General features: G+C 36.1%; 1 protein-coding gene across 1 annotated transcript in view; it reads left to right on the top strand.

Annotated features, from left to right (window-relative positions):
* klhl5 (kelch-like family member 5) overlaps positions 1–21,183 on the top strand; it is a 58,893-nt gene extending 37,710 nt beyond the window's left edge. Inside the window, exons 6-11 of the mRNA XM_056256816.1 lie at positions 9,866–10,052; positions 12,461–12,685; positions 13,740–13,902; positions 14,015–14,227; positions 20,095–20,266; positions 20,816–21,183. Of these exons, the coding sequence (XP_056112791.1) occupies positions 9,866–10,052; positions 12,461–12,685; positions 13,740–13,902; positions 14,015–14,227; positions 20,095–20,266; positions 20,816–20,872 (1,017 nt within the window). The 3' untranslated portion in view covers positions 20,873–21,183. The remainder of the gene's footprint in view (positions 1–9,865; positions 10,053–12,460; positions 12,686–13,739; positions 13,903–14,014; positions 14,228–20,094; positions 20,267–20,815) is intronic.
* Positions 21,184–25,178: the final 3,995 nt, after the last annotated feature.

Below are 25,178 nucleotides of genomic sequence, written 5' to 3'. Positions count from 1 at the left end.
GGGTGTTCAACGCTCATCAACCCCGACTGGAACAGCTTTTCCTCGGCTAGTGCTTCTGACGTTTGCCGCTGGCTATGATGTCTCTAGTCTAGTGGATAAACTTGACGTATAATTTGTCTTTTGTATAAGTCGATCTTTGGTCTCATTAATCTATAGTTTGTTCCATGGCAAAAATCTTTTTGGCTGAGGGCAAAGTGAAGTTTCATAACTTTATTTAGGCTATTTAACTTTAACTTTGTAGCTTAGAGAGCTTACTTACTGTATGTTTGACTGAATTGTTTGCTTTATTTCTCATTGTAGCTTCTATACCTTTTAGGCTAGATATTATTGATCATTAAAACTGACATTTAACAAAAAGAGACAGGGGTTGTGTAATTTTATTTGATATACTTTAAAATATATTTATATTTATTTTAACATTCTCTTCATATGTATATATTCTATATGTACAATAAAATAAAATGACACAACCCTGTCTCTGTTTGTTAAATGTCAATAAAAATCAATAATGTTTCATATTTTTTTAAATGAAAACAAAAAGATCATGTTCATATTGTTATAAATATATACAGTGAAGATAATCAAATGTACGCGTTGCCTGAACCACATGGCCATTAGGCTATGTTTAAGAATTATTTTAATGAAAAGAGGCAGAGTGGTGTTTTATAACATATTTCGTTTTATTGTTGACGAAAAGAGGCAGAGTTGTAGCATATTTCGTTTTATTGTTGCCTAAAATATACATAAAGAGATAACCGGAGTAGCTAGAGCGTGCTGAGTGACGCGATCAAGAACGCTGCTGTCCCATTTGCAGAATAACCGGACTTGCGTCCTCTCGTCCTCTGGAGTTCGTTCTCCTGAGTCGAACTTGGCAAGTCCGAACTACCAAGGACGCAAGTCCGAAGTTTACGTACTTGGTATACATAGTTCCCACAGGCCAATTAATGTCACGTGACCTCCCCGGAGACGCCATCTTTGAGGGCATAAGCTGCTGTGTTTACAAAGTTTTACAAGCAAATTTCGAATATTTCTTTCTGTTTATAATGTTACGAAAATCATGAAGAGGCAAAGTGACAGAGATTATAAAGAGATTCTATTAACACAAGACAGAGAGAGGTACAATGCGAAAATTTCAGTCATAAATGGTGTGGATCCGTATGCACTAACGAAGGAAGCACTGAGCACTGATTATGCAGCTTTGCCTCATACAGTATTATCATGTGTATTATAACGTTACCATTATCTGGTATTTTTTACACGTGAGCAATTCCGAGCCTGGAAATCACTGGAGGCGTACAATCAGTTTGTCGAGGGTTGGGTTGGTGACGTTTGCTCAAGTGCAATCAATGGAAAAGTAGTCATCATAGCGAATGTATGTAGCATGATGCTAGACTATCTGTCTATTAAAAAGCCATAGCCTGCACAATTTAATTCCTGTTCCCCTTAAAACAGTCATCGGTGCTTTCTGTAATATGCATGTACTTATTTGTACAGTGTAGAATAGGGTTGGAACGGTACATGTATTTGTATTGAACCGAAACTGTACGGGCGTCACGGTTCAGTGCATGAATATACACGGTATAAAAATAAATAAAACTCGCGTGCAAATTAATTAATGTAATGCGGAACTACTTTATACGTGGGTTCTTTAGGGACATAATCTGAGATTGCAATGCTGGAATGTGTGTGTGTGAGTGAGTGAGTGGCCCTGTCCCAAATGGCACACTCCGGACTTGTGGACTTCCTCAGAGTCCACACTTCGGTGACGTCATGTAGTGCAGACCTATAGGTCCCTTAGCGCGAGTCCGCGAGGGCGCATTGAGAGGTATTTTTGGGACAGACTCGATCGTCACGCCGGAAACAGGAAGACGGTCTGATTGTTGTTATGGACAGGAGCTACAGGTTCGAGGAAATATGCTGCCTATTGTTGTTGTGTTTACATATGACTCAGTAAAGCCCTGACATTCTGTTCTATTTATTTAATGAATCATAATGGGATCGTATTATTCAGCTCGCTATTATTAGCCTATGTTTGAGACATCAACCACTGGTCGATGATCATAATGTTTGTATAAACTTGTCATAAAAACCGTAATGATAATTACACTTAAATATTTTCTTCTCAGCCATGTTAACAATTGTCTGTGAGCGAAATCTTCTCCCATCCGTTGTCTGATTGGCCTTTCGCAAGGATTCCTGAGTAGTTAAAGTGCGTGGAGCCTGCATCTATGCGGGCTTCGCGGAAGACCGCTTCAAGGGTACAAAGGGGGGCGCTGCTGAGCACACTTCAGAGCGTTAAAATGCTAAATGGGACGGCCTACGGACTCGTAGACTCGGCGAGCACGCGCAATTTAAGTCCACGAGACCGAAAGTCCGCATGAAGTGCGCCATTTGGGACAGGGCCAGTGAGTGAGTGAGAGAGAGAGGCGCAGGCGCGATCGAACAGTGGAAATAATGTTGTTTTTTAATACCTCGTCATTATTTTCATACAGGACATCATTCAAACTGCAAAGTGTTAACTTGTTTATCCACGCCAGCCATAACGTCGTTGTTCTGACAAAAGCTTAGTCTTCTCACATTCATGAAGTCTAAAGACAGGTATACTGTAAAATCCAAATTTAACTGAACCTCCGGCACGATTTGAACATCCATTGACCCATCAGGAGATGACCATTTTCACTTTTTATCACGAAATTAACTAGTTTCAGCTTCTTCTTCTAATATTCTGCCCACAACATGCCCACAGAAATGGCGCCGGGTCGGCAAATGCCCGTATGTTGTGACGTCATGTAGGAACTATGTATTGAGAAACGGCCTCGCTGTCCTGAGCCCCGGGTTTGGGCTGGTCTTTGCTGTCCTGTGCCCGGAGTTTGGCTTGTTGGAACAGTTTTTCACAGGAAGGAACTGAATATTACACAACGCCCTGGTCACGAGCTCAAAAACAGAGGGGAAACACGCCAGTCTGCTGATCTCACATGCATAGCTTCAACGTTTTGAAGAGGGCAGAAAGCAAGTACGTTGGAAAATGCCTCCAAAGAAGAACGAGGAAATCGAAGAGATAAAGAAATCGCTTGATTTTCTGTCTGAGGAGATCTCAACTGTCTCAAAACAGCAGAAAATGATCATTGATTTGATGAGCGAAATTAAGGAACTGAAAAAACAAAACGAGGAGAAGGATAAACGTATCGCCAGCCTGGAGTGCCGTGTGGCCGACATGGAGCAGCATTCCCGCATGAACGATGTTGTTGTCAGACCCCGGTCCTATGCCAGAGCGGTGACAACGACAGGCAGTGGCAGTGGGGAGCTAATCAATCCAGACACGGACTCTGTGGAGCAACAGGTGACTGTTTTTTTTTCACAGCAAAGGCATATCAATATCCAACTCAGATATTGAGGCGTGTCATCCTTTACCTCGGAAAAACAAAAATGACAAACCTTCATTAATAATTCGTTTTATGAACAGAAAAAACAAAAATGCTTTGCTCAGGCAAGGGAAAAAGCTCAGGGGAACCGATGTTTATGTAAATGAGCACCTAACGAAAAAAATGCAGACATAGCCAGAAGGGCACACTTCCTAAGGAAGCAGAGGAAAATCCAGTCAACCTGGACAACAAACTGCAAGGGGTTCATTAAACTTAACGGGTCACCTGAGGAGGCGAGAGTACTGTCTGTAAGATACATTGAGGAGCTGGACAAGTACCAGTGATTCAGGAACATGTAAATGTGACTGATTTGATCTATAATGAATATGTAAAACTTGTACGTATTAAACTTGTTAACAGCAGGAAATGAGAGTGTCAACGATGAGTGTGATGGTTGGAACTTAAAATCTTTCAAATTCACTGATCATAATCTACATGATTTTGATCATGATCTTGACCCTGAAAATAATTTTCTTAACAATATAAACAACAACTGTTGTTATTACTCTGATGATCAATTTAACAGGAACTCAAAATCTGAATATGGAATGTCAATTATTCATTTTAATAGTAGAAGCTTATATGCAAATTTTCTAAAAATTAAAGAATACCTAAATCTTCTAAACAACCCATTCCAGGTGATAGCCTTATCTGAGACCTGGCTTACTCCTGAGAAAGGTGTTGATTATGAGTTGAATGGATATGAGTTTAATTATGTTAATAGAGATAAAAAAAAGGAGATGGAGTGGCTTTGTATGTAGATAGAAGATTAAATTATAAAATTGTGAAAAATATGACAACCAATATTGATGTTGTGATGGAGATAATAACGGTGGAAATTAATGTTGAAAAACAGAAAAATTTAATTGTAAGCTGTGTATATAGAGCCCCGGGTTCAAATATTGAAATGTTCATGAACAGCATGGAAAGTCTATTTATTAATGTTCATAAAGCAATTTTCATTTGTGGGGATTTCAAAATAGATCTCTTAAATCCCAATAAGCATAAACTGACAGATGAATTTATCGATGTAATGTTTAGTATGAGTCTTTTCCCACTTATCACCAAACCAAGCAGAATAACATCTCACTGTGCAACTTTAACCCTCTACTGCACGCATTATTATGCAATCATGGAAAAAATTTTTACAGTGTTTTTTTATATATAAAATAGACTCAAATTAACATTTCTTTTTTTTTTTTTTTTTTTTTTTTTTTGGGAGGGGTACTTTTGGGTACGTTGCCATATGGCAACATTGTGCGACAATGGAACAGCCTGATGCGTTTTCTCCCAAAATGATATGAAATTCATAGATGATTACAGACCTGTCTTTTAGAAATGAAATTGTTTTTATTATTTAAAATGTTTTCAAGAGCTTTGTGTACAAAATATGAAACTAATTTTAAAAAGTATTATTTCAACAATATTTACAAAACATCTGACGCAAACTCATAAGAACTGTTCAAGTGAAACTACTCAATGTGAAACGATTATTTCAACAACATTTACAAAACATGTGACGCAAACTCATAAGAACTGTTCAAGTGAAACTACTCGATGTGAAACGCCTTAAAGCAGTTGTTCTCTCCGTTAAAGGTGGGGTATGTGATTTTCTTTTTTGACCATTTTTTCAAAATCACTTGAAATCCTATTCCTAACCCACTTACAGCCACTGAGTTAGAAGCACTGACATGAAAATTAAAAAATGTAATCATCTGTGGAACGGGCAGGACTCGAAAAACTCCAGCCAATCATTTCCAAGACCACCTAGAATCATTGGACAGTAAGTGCGTCAATCAAACGGTCGTACCATACCCCCCTCCCCCATGCCCCTCTTCGAATGGGTGGAGTCAGGGCCAGCGTTGGAGGAAAGAAGGTAGGACCTTTTGAGTTGTGTATTTTCAAAATCTGCCGGCCGTTTTGCAAATCACATACCCCACCTTTAGGGCAGAGGTGCACCTTGCACTTAGAGCAAACCCCTCTGACGATGCCCTTGCAGCCAGGATTCTGGCACCTTCCTTTTGGTGCACCCATCTCTGGCCAGTGATCAAAGCGGTCAAGACGGATATATATTTTACTTTTATACTTTACTTTTACTTTACTTTATAAATATATACAAATATATATAAATATATGAGTATAATACAACCATCCAACTATATCAGTGCATCCATACATTGTCATTCATACAAAGCTACTCTGCATTAGCATGGGCAAAATATTGTTCCATTACCGCACAATGTTGCCATATGGCAACATACCTATTTTATTAAATAAAAGGGTAATATAAGTATCAAAACAATGTGACAATGATTGAAAAAAGATTAGAACTTATCCCAGATGCTTGATGTATTTTTTTATTCCGAAGAAATATGAAAAAAATGAGGAAAATCTTCACATATACACGAGCACTTTTTCAGCAGCTGGAGTCATCAAAAGTGTGTGAAAAGAATGACGTTGCAAGGGTGTGTGTAGAGTCGTGATGTCATCAAAGCATATCATTGGTTACCACCGGGTTCTATTATGAATTTAAGATCAATCAGAGCTCATGTTTATTTTCAAATTTCAAGAAATGTCCAAAGAAAGGGTATGTTGCCATATGGCAACACTGTGCAGTAGAGGGTTAATAGACAACATATTCACAAACAGAATGGATAGTAGTCTAAAGAGTGGGTTGCTACTAAATGACATAAGTGATCATTTGCCAGTTTTTGTGATGTGTGTTTGTGATCATGTGAAGTATAAGGAAGTCAATGAGATTAGATGCAGGAGAGTAAGAACTGTTGAATCAATTAATATATTAAGAAGTGAATTACTTGCATATAATTGGAAAAAATTGTATGATGAGACTGATACCAACAATGCATATGCGACATTTCTGACCACTTTTAAATCATTATATGATGAACACTGTCCTTTAAAACAATTTAGGGTAAAGCACAAATTTAAAGAGAGACCATGGATGACAAAAGGATTAAAAAATGCTTGTAAAAAAAAAGAACACCTTGTACAAAGACTTAATTAAACACAGAACTATAGAAGCTGATAATAAATACAAAATATATAAAAATAAGTTGACCAGTATCATGCGGAAAAGTAAGAAAGATTATTATAACAAAATATTAAATGATAATAAAAATGATATCAAGGGTATATGGAATGTGCTAAATAATATTATCAGGAATGGATCAAAGAATAAAAAATACCCTCAGTATTTTATAGATAATGAGAGGACCTTAAGCAACATGTATGAGGCAGTCAATGGGTTTAACAATTTTTTCGTAAGTGTGGGAGCAAATCTGGCCGAGGAAATTCAAATTCCACAGATTGAAGGTGAGGTGAGGGCTGTGGATTATTTAGAAAGTAACCCGAACTCGATGTTTTTGAAACCTGTTGATGAAATGGAGATTATTGAAATTGTTAGTAAATGTAAGAATAAAAAGTTCTACAGACTGGAATGACATTGACATGGTTTTAATTAAGGATGTCATAGGTACAATTGTTAAACCGTTAACTCATATTTATAATTTATCTTTCAAAACAGGTGTATTCCCAAGCAAAATGAAAATTGCTAAAATCATACCACTATATAAAGCTGGTGAGAGAAATCAATTCACGAATTACAGGCCATTGTCTTTATTCTCGCAGTTCTCAAAAATATTAGAAAAATTGTATGTAATTAGATTGGATGATTTCATTGAGAAGCATGAATTATTAGTTGATAGTCCGTATGGATTCAGGTCAAATAGATCTTCATCAATGGCTTTAATTGAATTAATGGAAGACATTACTAGTGCAATAGATAATAAGAAATATGCAGTGGGAGTATTTATTGATTTTAAAAAAGCATTCGATACAATAGATCATCGTTTGTTAATCAATAAACTGGAAAAGTATGGTATTAGAGGAGTTGTATTAGATTGGATGAAAAGTTACATAAGTAACAGACTTCAATTTGTGCAGATAGAGGATTACAGATCTGAGTGCTTGGATATCACATGTGGAGTACCACAGGGGTCAATACAGGGTCCAAAATTATTTATTATGTATATTAATGACATATGTAGAGTGACTAACCTCTTAAAATTTGTGATTTTTGCTGACGATACTAGTATTTTTTGTTCGGGTGAAAATCTTGAGCAGCTTTTGGAGTTGGTCACAGCAGAAATTAATAAGTTAAAAATATGGTTTGATTTAAATAAATTATCGATAAATTTAGACAAAACCAAACTTATGCTGTTTGGTAATCTTAAAACCAATACACAAGTAAAAGTATTGATTAATAATGTTAAAATAGAAAGAGTGTACGAGATACAATTTGTGGGTGTGATTCTGGATCACAAAATCTGTTGGAAACCCCACATCAAATATGTCAGAACAAAAGTAGCGCAGAGTATTGGAGTAATGGGGAAAGCAAGGCATGTATTGAGTAAAAAAGCACTTTATATATTGTATTGTTCACTTGTGTTGCCTTACCTGAATTATTGTGTTGAAGTATGGGGCAACACACAAGACCACCTTACAAACATTAAGCACAATACAAAAAAGAGCAATTAGGTTAGTTAATAAAGTAGGATACTATGAGCACACCAATTTACTGTATTTAAAATGGCACACTCTAAAGTTTAATGATCTGGTTAAATTTAGGGCCGCTCAATTAATCTATAAAGCAATAAATAAACAGTTGCCTGGAAACATACAACAACTATTCACAGACAGGAAGGGGGGTTATAACTTGAGAGGGGAGTTAAAATTGAGACAACATAGGACTCGGACAAAGCTCAAATGTATGTGTATTTCTGTTTGTGGGGTGCTATTGTGGAATGGTCTGAGCAATTCGATCAAACAAAGTGTTAATATGTTGCAATTTAAAAAAGGTACAAAAGTTTTATTTTTGATAATTACAGAAGTGGTGAGGGCGAATGATAACTCTTAACTTGTAAAGCATGCTCGACAATTGGTTTCTGTTTCTTTATCTTAATATTAGGATAATGCATCAGTTAATTCAGTAATTTTGTTTTGTATTTTATTAAATGTTATGTTGATTTATCTTGTTCGATTGTGATTTGGTTTGGTTAGTAACTGGGGGTAGGTCCTGATAAGCCTAGGGCTTCTATCCCTTTTCGAACAGGTTGATTATTATGCAACATTTTTTTTTTTTTTTTTTTCTATTGTTTTGTTTTTATTTTACAGTTGGAAATTGTATATGTGTTGCTGTCTTTTTATTTTATTATTTTCTTTTTATTTTTTAAATTGTTCTAAATAAAAGATTACATTACATTACATAGCTGCGCGGACCGGGCTGCGTCTTCTTGTTTGATAGGTGTCAGCGGGTGCAATACAGCCACCTGAGAGGTCAACCAGGTACTTGCGCTGGAGTATTTACGTGTCATGTTATCATAACAGTCCTATTCATTTTAAACATCGTGGTTATCGGTATGTTGCCACACTCTAAATTAACACGATGTCGATATTTCATGCTTTGAATATCACGATTATCGTCAACATCCGGTATATTGCGACACCCCTAAGCCTAACTAATGTAAAGTTCAAACTTTACTAAAGAAAAGTGAACGGTCAGTTATAAAATAAGAACAAATAAACAAATGACAAGTAATAGCACAAATAGTAATACAAATATACAAATTAAATAATTAGTGCTTTACGGTTTTCAGTTAGGTCTGACAATAGTATTCAGGTACATAAATAGAATAATTAAATGTAAAATCACATTGCATAGTCTTCACTGTATAAATTAAATGTAGATTAATCCTTGTTAAAGCTACAAAAGTTATTCAGTCAAGAGCAGTGAGTGATTTTCTCTTTTTCATTAGTTGTTTGATGAAAACGAAAACAGACATCAGCATGTTTATTAGTCTGCTGTCACTTAAAGACCTATCACACGGATCCAATATAATGATACACATCCGATTTCTTTCTCAGCTGTTTATGTTCACTTAAGACATAAACGACTGCGCCTTGACAGGCATTTTGACATAATGCTGTGTGTATTTGTCCATTTAAGCGCAATACGACGTGAAAAAGAACTTATTTCGTGAATGTGTTCCTGCTGTACATTTTACTTTTTACCAGTTAACACTTAGTTTGTGCTCCTGCTTTTCTTTGTTATTGTTTTTAATATAGTGAATTAAACCACCTTTCTGATTCAAAACTGCAGACAAGCCATGTGTTTTTATAATAAAGCCTATTTTAAGACATTTTTTGCTCACAATATAGAAACATTTGTTGTCATTGCCTTCAGTTTGTACATAGCAAAACTGGAATAGCATGTTATGAATAGCAAGGTATTAACCCCCTCCACTAAACATAAAGATTTTATTATTCATTTTATTATTTATAATAGATTATAAGTCTAATAGATTGTATAATATGTTTAATCTGTAGTTTTTGGGTCATACAGTTATTGTCTTTTCTGGATGCAGTTTTTAGCCGATATGGAGGCGAATCCATTGCTAAGGGACAGCGTGGAGTGTCAGCGGCTGGTGATGGAGGCCATGAAGTATCATTTGTTGCCAGAGAGACGGCCTCTCCTCCAGAGCCCAAGAACACGTCCACGCAAGGCCACTGTAGGGGCACTTTTCGCCGTGGGTGGCATGGATGCCACAAAAGGTATTCTTTTCATATAATTTTTATGTTGTTTCTATAGTTCTAAATGCCTTCAATTTTTGGTTTTAAATGTTATCTGGGCTGATAACAAGGAAACCCCTCCTCTTCATTTCTCCCTCATTCACTCTACCTGTCAGATTTTCTCCATTAGTGCAGTAGACTGCTGAGACATTTCCATTTTAACAGGATAGTCTTGAGTCTTTTGAATTAATGGTGCTTTAAACAGTAAGTGTTTTACATTTAAATAGGCCAAAAGAAGTTTGTATTTAAATTAGTGTTGTGTCCTAGTTATGGTGAAAGGTCTGATCTGTTACACACTTGCAGAAAAGCTTTTTCAGTAGCAAGACCTGACGTATGTATTATTTTTAATGAGGCTGAAGGTGAATAGTCTTGGCTGAATTCATAGAGATGGTGAATTATGGTCAATAGTTGATTCACATGATTCATAGTTTGTAATGAGTGGTGTATAGAGTGCCACAGTGACCGCCCACTTGGTTCCATTCATGTTCTCCATTGGGATTTCATAATATTTTTCAATAAACAGTTCCAAGGCATGAACCAAATCACCCAGCTCTGAGATGAATCACAACATTACAAACTTGGATTTGAAGCAAAAACGTATTTAACAATCAGACGGAGAATATGAAGTCCATTGGAACTTCGCAGTCCATGAAGCACCGCAAATTACATAATCATAATGATAATATATGATAATTACATAATCATAATGATACATAATGTAAAACACTTTGCCAGGAATTTGGCTATTACGCATTTATGTTCTTAAATTATGTTGATGTATCACTGACTTATTGCTTCTATGAAACACAATGATATATTATATTATAATATATTAACCTCACAACTTATGGTAAAAAAAAAAAGAAAATCTAGTTCTTTATGGAGAAAATGAATGGGAGTTTTTGCTCTCTATTGGCCTATAAAGCCAATGACCTGTAAAACTAGGTTCACAAGGTTTTTGAATCTTACTTATTCCATGCAATTCGCCTTTGGCTAAGCCACACCCTAGAATGTAGATTGACCAATCACAACGCAGCCAAGAACGAGCTCCCACAGTGGTCCGACACTTTTTCACAGCGCTCCATTGACTTTAACACAGGCGTCTCATATTTTTGGTCTCGGCAGGCTATTGCCGTCGTAGTTTTATCAAAAATATGGTTAAACGTTGTGCCTGGGGCATTTGTAACACAGATACGCGTTTCCCAGAGAGGTTGGAGGGGGGTGTCCATTTTTTCAGGAAGTCAAATCCTGACAAGTGTCGTCTAGCTAGCACACGGTGCTAATAAATACAACGTTATACTCGCGTAGTCCGTTGTTTTGTAATAACGATTATAGAAATGAATAGAGACCTACCCAGCTTTGCATGAACAGTGTTGCTCCTTGATATTGTTAGTCCCAGCCTCCGTCTCGATTAATAGGATATGCGGTGGTTCATTTTTTGACTGTGACCGGTATGCTTTTGCCTCTATTTGGATGCCTTGTTGTTCCTTGCGTTTCACCTGTTTGTCGTTAATATAGCCTTCCAACGTATATTGCAGCCCCTTTTGCCTACTTCTATTGGACACTTTATTTGCTGCTTTATAAAAGTTTGATACATTTTCAGCAGGAAGAGCCGTCACAGCATAAGCCATGTTGATACCAGAGCCCATATGAAGTTTGTTTGTCAGACGTAGCAACAGTAACTAAGGGGGGCGGGGCTTAGCCAAAGGCGAATTACTGTACATTTTTAGAAGACAATTAGCCAATTGTCTAGAAAAGAATCATGGAGACTTCTGCTTCCACAGTTTGGTCCTTAGGGCTTTATACTTCCTGTTGTTCTTTTCTTATTTTAGCCTATTTACTCAGAGATGATTAAAAAACAGGTTAATCTGTGTTCCCAATGTGTTCCCTGTACCCAGTAAAAATGCCTCAACTGCCTCAACGAGGTAGCCTTGAAAGCATAAGATCCCACCCTCCCTTCAGAGCGTCTCCAAAGCCACATATCCTTCAAAACACATGCGGAGCGGGGAGCAAACAAAAGAGCCTTGAGAGAGGGCATTAAACTACCTCATGTCTCAAAGCACATAACATAACAAATAATAATGAACATAAACAACTTAAAGAGCACTGACCTGTGTCATCTGACTGCTGCAGATTAATTTCGGCGTTAACAGTGTTGCCATTCAAACGCATAAAATCGAGTCACGAACCGCTCCGAGTATAACGTCATTTCATTTCTAACAGACTTTTTTCAGATTTCTGCTTATCTGTAACAATCAAGACTTTAAAGAGATTCATTTGCTCTCTATATCAATAGAGAAGGTATCTGAATTCTTGTATATGTCTGGGAATTCAGATGGGCCCTGCTGATGTACAGATGTCTTCATAAATGATTGTAATGGTTTTTAAAGGGGCCACTAGTATTGAGCAGTATTGTTTGAGGAGGGACACATGGCGGCAGGTGGCTGTTATGAGTGGAAGAAGGCTGCAGTTCGGTGTGGCGGTTCTCGACGACCGCCTGTATGTGGTTGGAGGAAGAGATGGCCTCAAGACTCTCAACACAGTAGAATGCTACAACCCCCGAAGCAAGAGCTGGAGTGTCATGCCCCCCATGTCCACGCATAGACACGGCCTAGGTGAGGAATAACATTTGCATTTAGTGTTGACATTGGAGTTTTTAATTGTCATTCACTTGAATTATGTTTCTTGACTGCTTGACACAATGTTTTTGGCCCTATAAAAACCTTTTTTAACCAAATTTACTGTTCTTTATTAATAATTATTACAATTTTAACAATAATAGTCTACTATGAAATGTACTTTTTCAGAAATTCTGTCCATTTTAATTTTTCTGGATCCTGGGTTTTATGATTTAATAAGAATTTGTTATAAAAAATGATCGTAATCAAATGAATGCCTAAAATTTTAACAATTTACTTAAGATTTTTAAATGTGTATAAATCTTTAAAATACCTGTATAATCTACTGAAATTGGAACATTACCTTTCAATTTTGGGCGAACAAAGTGCTGCACAACAGAGTTTTTCTATTTAAATTAAAATGTGGATGAACAATTGTGATATTGTGTGTGATTCCTTAAAAGTAATGTTTTAATAAACTGTAACTATTTTGTTGTTGTTGTTATAAGTAATTTCTACTGTATAATAGTGAGATATTTCTGTCATAATTTCTTCAAGTTAAACTGAACTTTTTGTTTAGCAGTTTGTAGTAAAGACCTTTGAGTTTTAATGTGTATTTGACACTAGTTTTATCAAATGAAATTGTGAAATGCTGGTGAAGTGACTTCCACAGCATCTCTGGTGATGAAGTTTGTGTGTTCATGTCCTGAAAACACCACAAGCGCCACACATGCTTGAGTATGTTTATAGTAGATGTAAACATTCACTGTGCCACTCATTCACACAAAGACGCGCAGCACATGGAGTCTTGGCAGTCTTTTTGTGGTTTTCTATTCACAGACACTAGTCTATATCACAATTGGAAGTCTACAGTATAGCCCTACTTTTGATTTATTCATTCAAATATGACCAAATTTCATGACATTCCATGTTATACCATAAATTCTATCCATCCATGCAATGCATTGTAGAAATCATTGGACCCTTCATGATATTTTCAAGCATATTGCACAAATGAAAGCTTATATGATCTGTGATCATGTGTTTGTAGGTGTTGCGGTGTTAGAAGGCCCCATGTATGCAGTAGGAGGTCATGATGGTTGGAGTTATCTCAGCACAGTGGAACGGTGGGACCCTCAAGCTCGCCAATGGAGCTTCGTTGCATCCATGGCAACACCTCGAAGCACTGTGGGAGTTGCAGTTTTAAACAACAAGTAAGCATAGAAAGCAAAAAATTTTGTTTCTAATTGAACAGACTCCATGTATGCCATTAAAATGTTGTCTGTCCGTTTAATCTATAATTCTCATTCTCTGTCTCTCTTTAAGGCTGTATGCTGTGGGTGGCCGGGATGGAAGTTCATGTCTGAAATCAGTGGAGTGTTTCGATCCTCACACCAACAAATGGAGCAGCTGCGCGCCCATGTCTAAACGCAGAGGCGGTGTTGGCGTAGCGACGTGGAATGGCTTTCTGTATGCGATCGGTGGACATGATGCCCCAGCCTCAAGCTTAGCATCTCGACTGTCAGACTGTGTCGAAAGGTAAAAAAGGGCTGAAATCAAAGGGACAGAAACGGGGGTCAATGTTCTTATTAACCGGCTGTTGTCAACAAAAAAGAAGCTTTAAAGATGCAATATGTAAGAATTTTGTATCAAAATATCCAAAAACCACTTGCACAGTGTTATATATTTCTTTCAATTGTGTACTTCCATTATCCTAAATGTTTCCAAGAATTTGTAAATTCAGAGAAATTCACAATTTTAAATAGAGCCCGTACCTTGTCACTTGTCGCCTGTCAATGACATAATATCCGGGTTATCCCTGGTTTCCGCTTGTACTACTGCCATAGTAACCATGGCGACAGACGTGGACAACTGCGTTACGTCTAGTGGCACGCTCACGCTGTTGTTGTTTTGTTCAAACATTATGGACCATGGCAGGCAGACTTTGGGACAAAAGGCAGTAGCACCTCAATGGAGTACATGAGATCCACGGGGAGGAGTCGGATCAAGATCCAAGGGGTGGAGATGGGTAGGATTAGGGGTGGGTTTAGGGATTAGGGGTGGGTTTAGGGATTAGAGGTGGGTTTAGGGATTAGGGGTGGGTTTAGGGATCAGGGGGCGGAGATGGGTAGGTTTAGGTATATGCAAGGTGGGAGGAGTTGGATCTGGATCCGACTCCTCCCCGTGGGTTTCATGTACTGCATTGAGAACCATCTCACAAAAGGACAAATTAAAACGAGGATCAATATCAGCGTGGCGTTTTCGAGATGCCGAGAGCTCCACGTCCGCGACTAACATGGACTTGACAGGGAAGCCGCTCTTGCATGTACTGTATTAGACCTGTGAGCAAATGTACATAAAACAAATCAATTTATATAGCTCAACATGATGAAATGTTAGAATATGATAAGTATGTTATTCTAATGTTGATCTAGCTAGAATATCATTATAACTTTCAACTCACTCAAATGCAGTTTAGTATGACAGTGTAATGTTAGACCAAGTTAAACAGCACTGCGTTTCCTCACAAGTTTAATTCGTCAAATAAACTGACCTGTGTGAGTAGTAATTCAGCACTTGCATGTAGTTCGGTAGAATTAAATGTCCTCCTTCCTTTATATCCGCGGGACTCGCGTGTGGCGCTGATATCTGTCTCTCATTAGCAATCGCGCCCTGCTTCATACCAGTCATGTTCACTCATCCAAAAACATTATTAGATCCATCAGCACTACAGCAAGTCCCATCATTCCGCTTATCACTGCGTCATCAACCTACGCCTTTGTTATTGTAAGAGGTTAGTGACCCCTAGCAGCGAAAAACAATTACATATTGTAGCTTTAAGGGCTCATTATGGGTTTCCGCCAAAATAAAAGCATGATGATGTAACGTTATATATATTAATAAAAGATATTATAAGTCATACATAATAATATTGTAATTTTACAAGTGTACTTTAAGATATTTTAATATATTAAGATTTTTCTTAAATGCAATTTACAGTGAAATATTACTATAATAATTGATATAACATAATAATAATAATATAGTCATATTGATAAATCACAAGCTTTTATCTTATAGTGAAATATTACAATAGTAGTATTATTTATTATTTTGTTTATTCGTTTTTAGTTGTAATATTAATACTACTAATAATATATATATATAAAAATATTTTTTAATTTTTGAATCACTATTTTTATCAGAAAGATTGCTAATTGTGAAGCCCTATGAGATGTAGTTCATGGCGTTTTCTTCTCCCTATTAAAAAAAATATTCAAAATTTTTTTGGCAGTCCTATCCTTTGCACAATTATATGGTTAGTCACAGACTTGAGACCTATTTTTGTCTCACAACCCACCAGTTGAGAAACTCTGCTGTAGTCTTAACTCAATATTTATGATTTTTGCAGACCTCCAAAGAAAGACAAGAAGTTTCTCATTCTTGTGTAGGTGGTAAATACCAGTATATGTCACTACAAATAGTCATATGCTATGGTTAGGTCTCAAAGCCCAAGGCGAAGATGAAGAAGACAATATAGCAATCCCAGAACAAATGTGTTTACATCAAAGTGCTACAGATGAGTCCCTAAAGAGAAACTGACTCAATGAGCGCAGTACAAACTTAGGGTAGTGCAGGTTAGTGAAGGGTATGAGATTTTTCCTTTGTAATTGTTTCATAGTTGAAAGTCAGGGAATGTGCAAACTCTTTTAAAGTATTCTGAAATTCATTGCCACGTTATCTCTGTAGAGTTCTTTTTTGTGTGTATCATTTAGAGAGCATTACAATTTCCTTAAAGTGTCATGAAAACAACAATTTTAGCACAGCATCATTCTCACTGTTTTGAGCTAGAAAGACAAAAAAAGCATCTATCAAAGCATTAGGTCATACCTTCTAATGAATAATATGGAGGTGTACTGTACCACTGGCATAGATATGTACAAATCTTATGCTACCTGGGTCCTACTTTTGAGTCTGGATGTCATAATTACGCCGTCAAAATCGGGTACTCAAATATTGTAAATGCAAGCTCAACCGTACTTACTTGACGCGTGAGAACCTTGAGTAAATTTGGTAAAAGGAAGCTCAGATGTGCTGCTGTGACACGTGAGAATGAACCTCATTGGTTCTCGCAGAAATCACTCAGATTTCGTTAAACATATCTTCATTTGTGTTCCAAAGTTGAAAGTCTTATGGGTTTGGAATAACTGAGAGTAAATGATGACAGATTTTGTTGTTGTTGAGTGAACTATCCCTTTATTACAGAAAGTATTAAATGCGATCCTACGTAAGAGATGGAACATCATGCACTATGTATTATTATTGTATTGTTCTTATAGAACAATCCCCGAATCCGGCCCTAATTGTCCCGAAAATTATACTAAAGCAAAATCTTGAGTAGTTATTGTCTGATAAAACATTAAAAACTGTCCGTGGAGGTTGAGTCGTCCTGCAGCCAGCCCCCGCCGGCTGCTCATTGGCTGCAGCATCTTTTTTTTTTTTTTTTTGAAATTCTACAAAGATACCGTAGGCGCGGATTTTCATTCATTCGTTTCGTTGACATGGCTGGTGTACCGGAACCCCAACACGCCTGCAGGTACCGGGAGGAGTGTGTGGGGAAGTATCCATGGATTGCGACAGACTAAAGACTAATGACAGACTGTTGATCTTTGAATAAAACTATGTTTGGTTCAGGTTTGAAATTCATTATCTTTTATTATAGGCTATGTAGTCTAATATCATAGGCCTACCCCGACGCTTGGGTATTAATGAAAAATTGAGAGAATCCATTTGAACAGAGGCTTAGGTAAAATCCCACTTGTGATTTATGCATGACCTTGTGAAGAAAGGCTTGTTTTATCCTGGTGAGTTTCCAAATAAATGAACAGATAAAAGCACTTTTCCAGGAGAAGGAACACCATGCTCCACAACATTTAGTTTTTATGAGCTGCTTTTTATGTACTTTTCAGCTTGCCAGGATGATTTTTCTGTGTGGTTAGTGGCCTCTGAGCGTGATTTCCTCTTGGCCGTGTCTTGGAAACACTGTTGACTAAGAATGTTTTTGGTCTTTAGTGTGACTGACTCATGCTCATCATCTTCTCTCATCTGTCTGTCTCTCTGCCCCTGTTGCATCTTTGTTTAAAAGAGCTGTCTGTCTGCTGAACACTTCTTGCACCCTGACTGCTCTTAGTCTCTGTCAGTCAAAGTTTGCTCGACGGGACTTCTGACAGAAAGGAGACTGAACAGATGCATGTTTCCCTCCTGCATATCTTTCTCGCCTGTTTAGCTGGAGTTTTTCTCATTACAGATTTCTTATGTTTTTGAAAGAAGTCTCTAAGGCTCACCAAGGCTGTATTTATTTAGTCAAATACAGTAATAACAGTACAATATGGTAGTAACCATACAATTGTGAAATATTAATACAATTTAAAATAACTTTATTTATTTTAATATATTTTAAAATGTAATTTATCCCTGCGATGGCAAAGCTGAATTTTCAGCATAATTACTCCAGTCTTCAGTGTCACATGGTCCTTCAAAAATGATTCTTATTTCTAATATGCTGATTGGTGCTCAATGTGCTTAATATTTTTTTGGAAACTGTGATGCTTGTTTTCCAGGATTCTTTGATGAATAGAAAGTTCAAAATAACGGTTATTTTAAATTGTTATGATATTTACAATATTACTGTTTTTACTGTATTTTTTATCAAAATAACACCATTTATTTGAAATAAATATCTTGTAATATATTTTTACACGATGTGGTGATTAATTAATCTAATCACACATCAAATTTGGCTCTGAAATTACCCCCAAAAGATAATTTAAAGTCATTATTGTGTTAAATGAAAAAAGCATCAAATAGACATTGCAAAAAGTAGCTTTAAAATGATTATTTTTTTATTCAACATCATGAACGAATTATTACACATAAACTGTTAGGCTTCAACAGCCATTCTATTGGCTACATCACGCAGTGAGTTGTTGCCCTGTTTCATGTTCGTCACCAATCAACTATGACTAATTTTAACTGAATTTTACTGAATAAATATAATAATTTAATAAAAAAAAAAATACTGAATGCAAATTTCAAATGGTAGTATATCCTTCTGAGAAAAAATGATCAAATATTTATCAACTCACCCCATATACTGCATGTTGTATGGGTCTTTCTTTTGGACTGTGGACTTGCTAGATTAACTCTTATATTGTATTCAATAGAATTCTGTGGTGGAAATGACAGAAATAAAAATGGCATTTTTTAAATAAAATGGCTTTTTTCTTTTCTTATTTCATAACTAGCATTTTATGTATCCTAAATTCAATTTAAAATAGTTTCACATATTATTAATAATATAACAGACTGTACGTAAATGCTGCACGATAAAAATATTCCCAAATTGATTGTTTTTTTCTTCACTCATCACATTTCTCATGCTTAGTTTCAAGCACTTTTCACCAACGCTGTTTTCTCCTAAACGAGTATAACAACTTTGTATAATTTATTTTGAAGTAATGTTGTAAGTAATACGTATTGTGATTTATTCATATTTTAATATGGTTTATTTGTTTTAATACGGTTATGTGTTTGGATATGTCTGAGATAAGTCTGTTATGTGTGTTTTAAGCCTTATTGTAATTGCCCCGTGTAGGATTAATAAAGTGGTAAACTAAACAACTTTTGATACTTTATTGGTTCAAAATTATTCTGGTGGTGAAAATGATGACACATCAGGGTTTAGTTGAACAATTCAATTTGAAGATGTCTTCACAGCTACGATTGATTTGTTATATTTAAATATAAGATTTTAAATATTAATGTATTTGTGTGCAAATCTAATATGGGTACTTTATTGATGACTATATTGTTGACAGAAAAGAGACAAAAGGAAATTATATGACATGAGCTCCACAACTCCAAAGTTTTGGTTCCTTGCCACTGTCGCCTTTTCCCACTGTTGTTGCCATTGGCTTGGCTTGCTTAGTTGGGGACATTAAATTTAACATTTAATTTAATATTCAACAATAATATTGATCTGTCTGCATTGACTCTATTATACAAGAACTGAACTGAGCTGGACGATGACATCATGGTTTACTCCAGAGCGGCTATATAATGAACTAAATTAATAACGTTTTTAAAACAAAAATGAAACATCACTGAACTTACTTAAGCTGGACTGTGACGCTATTTTCTTCTGGAAACAAACTTTGTTGCATTATTTTCCTGTTATCTCTGTGAAACAATCTGTATTGTAAAAAGCGCTATATAAATAAATGTGACTTGACATGAGGTATAGAGATGGCAAGGTCTAGCGAAATATAAATCTATAGAATATATTTATAAATTAACTTGGCTGATATTTCCTGTCTATATAATTACTATTATACCACTTCTTTCAGGTACGACCCGAAGACGGACATGTGGACAGCAGTAGCTCCCATGAGCCTCAGCAGAGACGCTGTTGGCGTGTGTCTGCTTGGGGACCGTCTTTATGCTGTCGGTGGTTATGATGGGCAGGTGTACCTGAACACAGTGGAAGCCTACGATCCCCAAACCAATGAGTGGACGCAGGTAAACACTTTGTGTTTGTCCATCTGCCTTACTTTCTTCCAATATCTGCACATTTACATTATTCATCCATCTTCTGCTCCCTTCATGTCGCACGTACAGGTAACAGCTCCGTTTTCTGTTACTGTTTGATTCTGCCTCGTTCCTCCTACCGCTGTTTGTTTACGGTGCTGTTTGTTCATTATGTAAATGCAGGGCCTCCATCATTTTGACAGAAGCACAGCTCTTCTCTGCATCACAGCGTCTGTTATTACCTCGCGCTATAGCAGCCGCCTGATTTCTCCTGGGCTTCATTTCTCATTATGTTTTAGGCGACATTTCCTTCGCCCACATGCCGAGAGTTCATATTGTTTCGTTTGTAAAAAAACAAGCCTCGGGATGTGTGTGGGTGACGATGTATGTTTACATATAAGTGTATGTGAGTGGGAGAGGGAGCAAAAAAAGCAGTGTGTGTTGACAGAGAGAACATCAATACCATAAATGCACCGCCGAAGAGACCGCTTGTGAAGTCGAATCCATTCTCTCTAATTGGGATTTGTGTTTTTGTTCCAGGTGGCGCCGTTGTGTTTGGGTCGAGCCGGAGCTTGTGTGGTTGCTGTAAAGCTTTGAAATGCCTCCTGCTGTCAATCATCTCCATGGTGACCATCCTGCAGTACAAGCCTGAAGCCTCCAGTACTCTTGTTGTAGTGTTTCCAGAGTCAGACAGATCTGAGCTTCTGCTGACCAGAGCAGAGAAAATCACACTTGCTGACATACAGCTGAAAACTCAACTGTGGTCTTCCTTTATGCCTTCTAGTATGTATTTACTATACTATATATAGTAAATATAGCTATATAGTATATGTAGCTATATAAAAAAGATTTTTTTATTTATTTATTCTCTTTTATTCACCAAAGATGCATTAAGGGATAGTTCACCCAAAATTAAAATTCTGTCATCATTTACTCTTATAGTATCTTTCATAGTTTCAAGTCAATGGGGCCCATCAACTGTTTGGTTACCCATATTCTTTAAAATTTATTTTTTGTTCAGCAGAAGAAAGACATTTTGGAACAACTTGGGGGTGAGTAAATGATGACAGAATTTTCATTTCTGGGTGAACTTTACCTATACATTGACCAAAAGAGACAGTAGAAACATTTAAAAATGGTACATATTTTTATTTCAAATAAATGCTATTTATTTGAACTTTATATTCATCTAAAAATCCTGATTTTTTTTTTTAAATCCTGATTTCCACAAAAATATTAAGCAGCACAACTGCTTACAACATTGATAATAATAAGACAATTTTATTGAGCAGCAAATGAGCATATTGGGATTTCTAAAGGATCATGTGACACTGAAGACTGAAGTTTTGGCTGCTAAAAATTCAGTTTTGCCATCACAGGAATAAATTACACTTTAAAACATATTCAAATAGAAAACGGTTATTTTAAATTGTAATGATATTTACAATATTACTGTTTTTACTGTATTTTTTTATCAAATTAATGCAGTCTTGGTGAGAATAAAAGGCTTCTTTAAAAAAAATCTTACTGATCCCAAACTTTTGAACGGTAATTTGCAACTAATTATTACATCTATAGTTACTTTGGTGGCTTATTTACAACAGCCGGATTTAAAACTACAATATTTAATACATCAAAGAGAAGAAACAGAGTGGCAATGATAAAGAATTAAGAGAGAGTCAATTAAAATATAACTGTAATGTGCACAGCCATATTTTCTCTGTAGAAATGGTCTGTCGTCTAAGAATAGCTGGAGTGCAGTAAAGTGTCTCTAGGGAAAAAGAGTGCTGGAGAGAGAACCAGACAAGGATTGTACTGTGTATGTATGAATGTGTGTGTATTTCCTTCCATCTATTTTAAAATCAAGCATTATTATTAATGTTTTAACAGTGAAATCAAGGGTGACCGCGGTTCTTTATTTAGTTGTATTCACTAAGAATGCAGATTTTTTTCTACAGAACAGGTCAGAACAACAGTCCTGTAGCAGAAAAGAGATTTGATCAAACAGTACTGATCGAATCACATTAAATCTAGCAAATGTGTCTATATTAGACAGGCAAAAACAATGGAAAGTATGAGGAGAAAAGATCAGAGGGAGAAAGCTATGGATAGAAGGACCAAAATTGGGAAGGAAGACAAGAGATGGAAATCAGGCCACATGCTGAGAGTGGAAATCACTTTGACATTATCAGCCCATTGTGAGCGAGTATGTTTTCGATGTATATTTAATTCACCTGCCCAAACACAGTTAGAGCATATCAGCAATATTGCATGCGAATATGGTAATTATACCTACAAGGGAGTAACACAATCCTTCATTATACTGTGCCCTTATTCCCATCTCGCTTCAAGCTCAGAGAAAGAACATCATAACAAGGTCTAATGCATATTCAGAACTGTGAATCATTCTTTCTAGTTTTTGAATTTAGAAACTCATCCCATTACTCAGCGGAGGAAGTTAACCAGACAAACTGAGATTTCTATAGCTGTTCCCCTGCTGAGTAAAGGAAAGCTTTAGCAAAAGATTAAAAATAATCTTTGTAAATAATGGTTATTGTGGGGTTTTTCCTCATGGCTTACACAATGTTTTATTTATAGTATTTCTATTTTTGCACAGTGATTCATCTCCACAAAAGCAGCTGGATTCTAGGTCACTGTCCATTTAATGGAAATAAATTCTGCTGGGGAGGCAAAAAAAAAACCAAAACAGATTAACCACGATTTAAATTTACATACCAAATTCCATCTTTCGATGCACCACAGATACCTGGGAAATATCAAGTTAATCAGGATGAAACATGAATATTCAGTTTTGAGAGACCTTTTAAAGTGCAGTCTTGGGATATTATTTTTACCCAATTAATGATTTTTCTAACATTTCCTCCCTTATGTGCACTGCAAAATCATTTTCCTGAACAGTATTTTTGTCACTGTTTTTTAGTAAAAAAAATTCTGAACATTCTTACAAAATAACTTGATTTGAAAAGCAAAATTGTATAAGAAATTAAGGCTTGCTTTCAGAGAATGTATCTGGAATAAATGTCATGGTTCTTATGCCAGTTTTTTTTTTAAGCGTAAATGTAGCCAAATATAGCATGGTTTACTGTATGCATTACACAATGAAAAACAATTTGCCAATGGGTTTAGGAAAATAGATTGGACTGTTTTGCTTCCCAAGTAAATTTATAATGTTCAAAGGATGGTGTAAAACAAAAATATTGATTTAAGAAAATAATTGTTTTGCAGTATACCCAGAGCATTTTCTTTGATGCTGAGATAAAATGTTTGTTTTTGTGTGCCTGTGTGTGTGCTGTTAGATGCAGAATCAGAAGCGAATTCAAAAGCAGAGTTTTAAACCAACTCTTTTGATCGCTTCAGTGCACCCGTTTGTTTTTAAAAACTACAGTATGTCTGGTTTCCAGGGTATCTGTTCCTGTCTAGTCATTTTTTTCTCTCCTTTTCCGTCAGGTGTGTGTGCGTGCGTGCGCGAAAATGCATAACGTTTTCTATGGGTAGGTTAGAGGACAGAATATACAGTTTGGACAGTATAAAAATCATTGTGTCTATGAAATGTCCCTATAAAATGTGTGCGCGTGCGTGTGTGTTTGTTAGTGGTACACTCTTAAACCACATACTGAGTACAAAGTGCAGCTTGAGAAGTCGAAGAAAGCAGTTTTGGTATTTTGATCTAGTTTTCTAAATCCCAAGATCCTTTTCAGTGTTTTAAATGAAGAACGAGAAGTGTACAGATTTGCATATAAAGAAAAACAGAATCAAAATAAGGGAACAGTTGAGATCAGAGATTGCCACATAACATTTAGAATATTCACATTAGATTCTCTTCATTCAGTCGATATTAGAAACTATAACACCATTGTTGCTGTAATGCCTTTTTTTCTACATCATACTGTTGTTATTATATTTCTTCATTAAGCTGTAATATAGCCTACATTATTTTATCATACTTGTGCAGCTATGATATTTTATGCGATATGAGATGAGTACATGAAAGACTTCCAAAGGAAGGGTTGTATTGGTTTGATTCGTTGGGAGCGAACAGGATAATATAGGGTAATATCCACGTTACATCTCTAAAAATCATATTGGTCAGAGTTATTTATATTTTATTATTGCATATTTCAAAAGTGTCATGGTCCCTTTATATGTGTTCTGTTATTGACAGGTCTTCATATATTAAAATATGATCTTGTAGCATAATAATATTCAGCCAAAGCAGAGCCTTTGTGAGGTTTAGTAGTTTTTTTGTAGATGTTAAATATATTTTAAAAGAATCAAGTCACCAGAGCAGGTGTTTGATTGGCTAATCACAGATATACTTCATTTGCTTTGGATACCATACATATTGGGAACATATATCATAAGAAGATACCACAGTATCTAAGAAAAAAACAAACAATCTCATTTGAACATGTACAGTGTACAATGCACATACTTATATATACAATGTGAAATTAAATCTTATGGAAAATGTAAACAGTTTGTTTTTAAAAAATGATGCCGTTTCATTCCGTTGTGAGAGAATTCCTTTGATTTCATTGTAATTACCTCCGGCTTAACACCCACACACACATATATGATTAGAATATATATATATTAATGAAGCTGCATTACATCTGATTGTGCAACATTCTCACCGAATACACTACTGTTTTTTGTATTTGTCATATTTTGCATCTTAAATATTGGGAGCTGTATTAGTGAAAATACAGCTCCTCACGAGGAAATCTCAATTAATGTTATGCATATTGTTGCATATTGTTATGTATATGTTGTAGTCATGATCATGGATGCATCTCTCACTTGTGCAGAGCGTGCTACCTGTATGATGATGGAAAGCACACAATTTTTTTTATTGTAATATGAATTGCTGTCCACGCAACTG

The sequence above is a fragment of the Rhinichthys klamathensis genome, unplaced genomic scaffold, assembly GCF_029890125.1.
Source record: "Rhinichthys klamathensis goyatoka isolate OS25496 unplaced genomic scaffold, OSU_Roscu_1.1 h1tg000133l_1, whole genome shotgun sequence".
Classification (NCBI taxonomy): Eukaryota; Metazoa; Chordata; class Actinopteri; order Cypriniformes; family Leuciscidae; genus Rhinichthys; species Rhinichthys klamathensis.
Note: the sequence above shows the minus strand (reverse complement) of the source record. Positions and strands in the feature narration are given on the sequence as shown.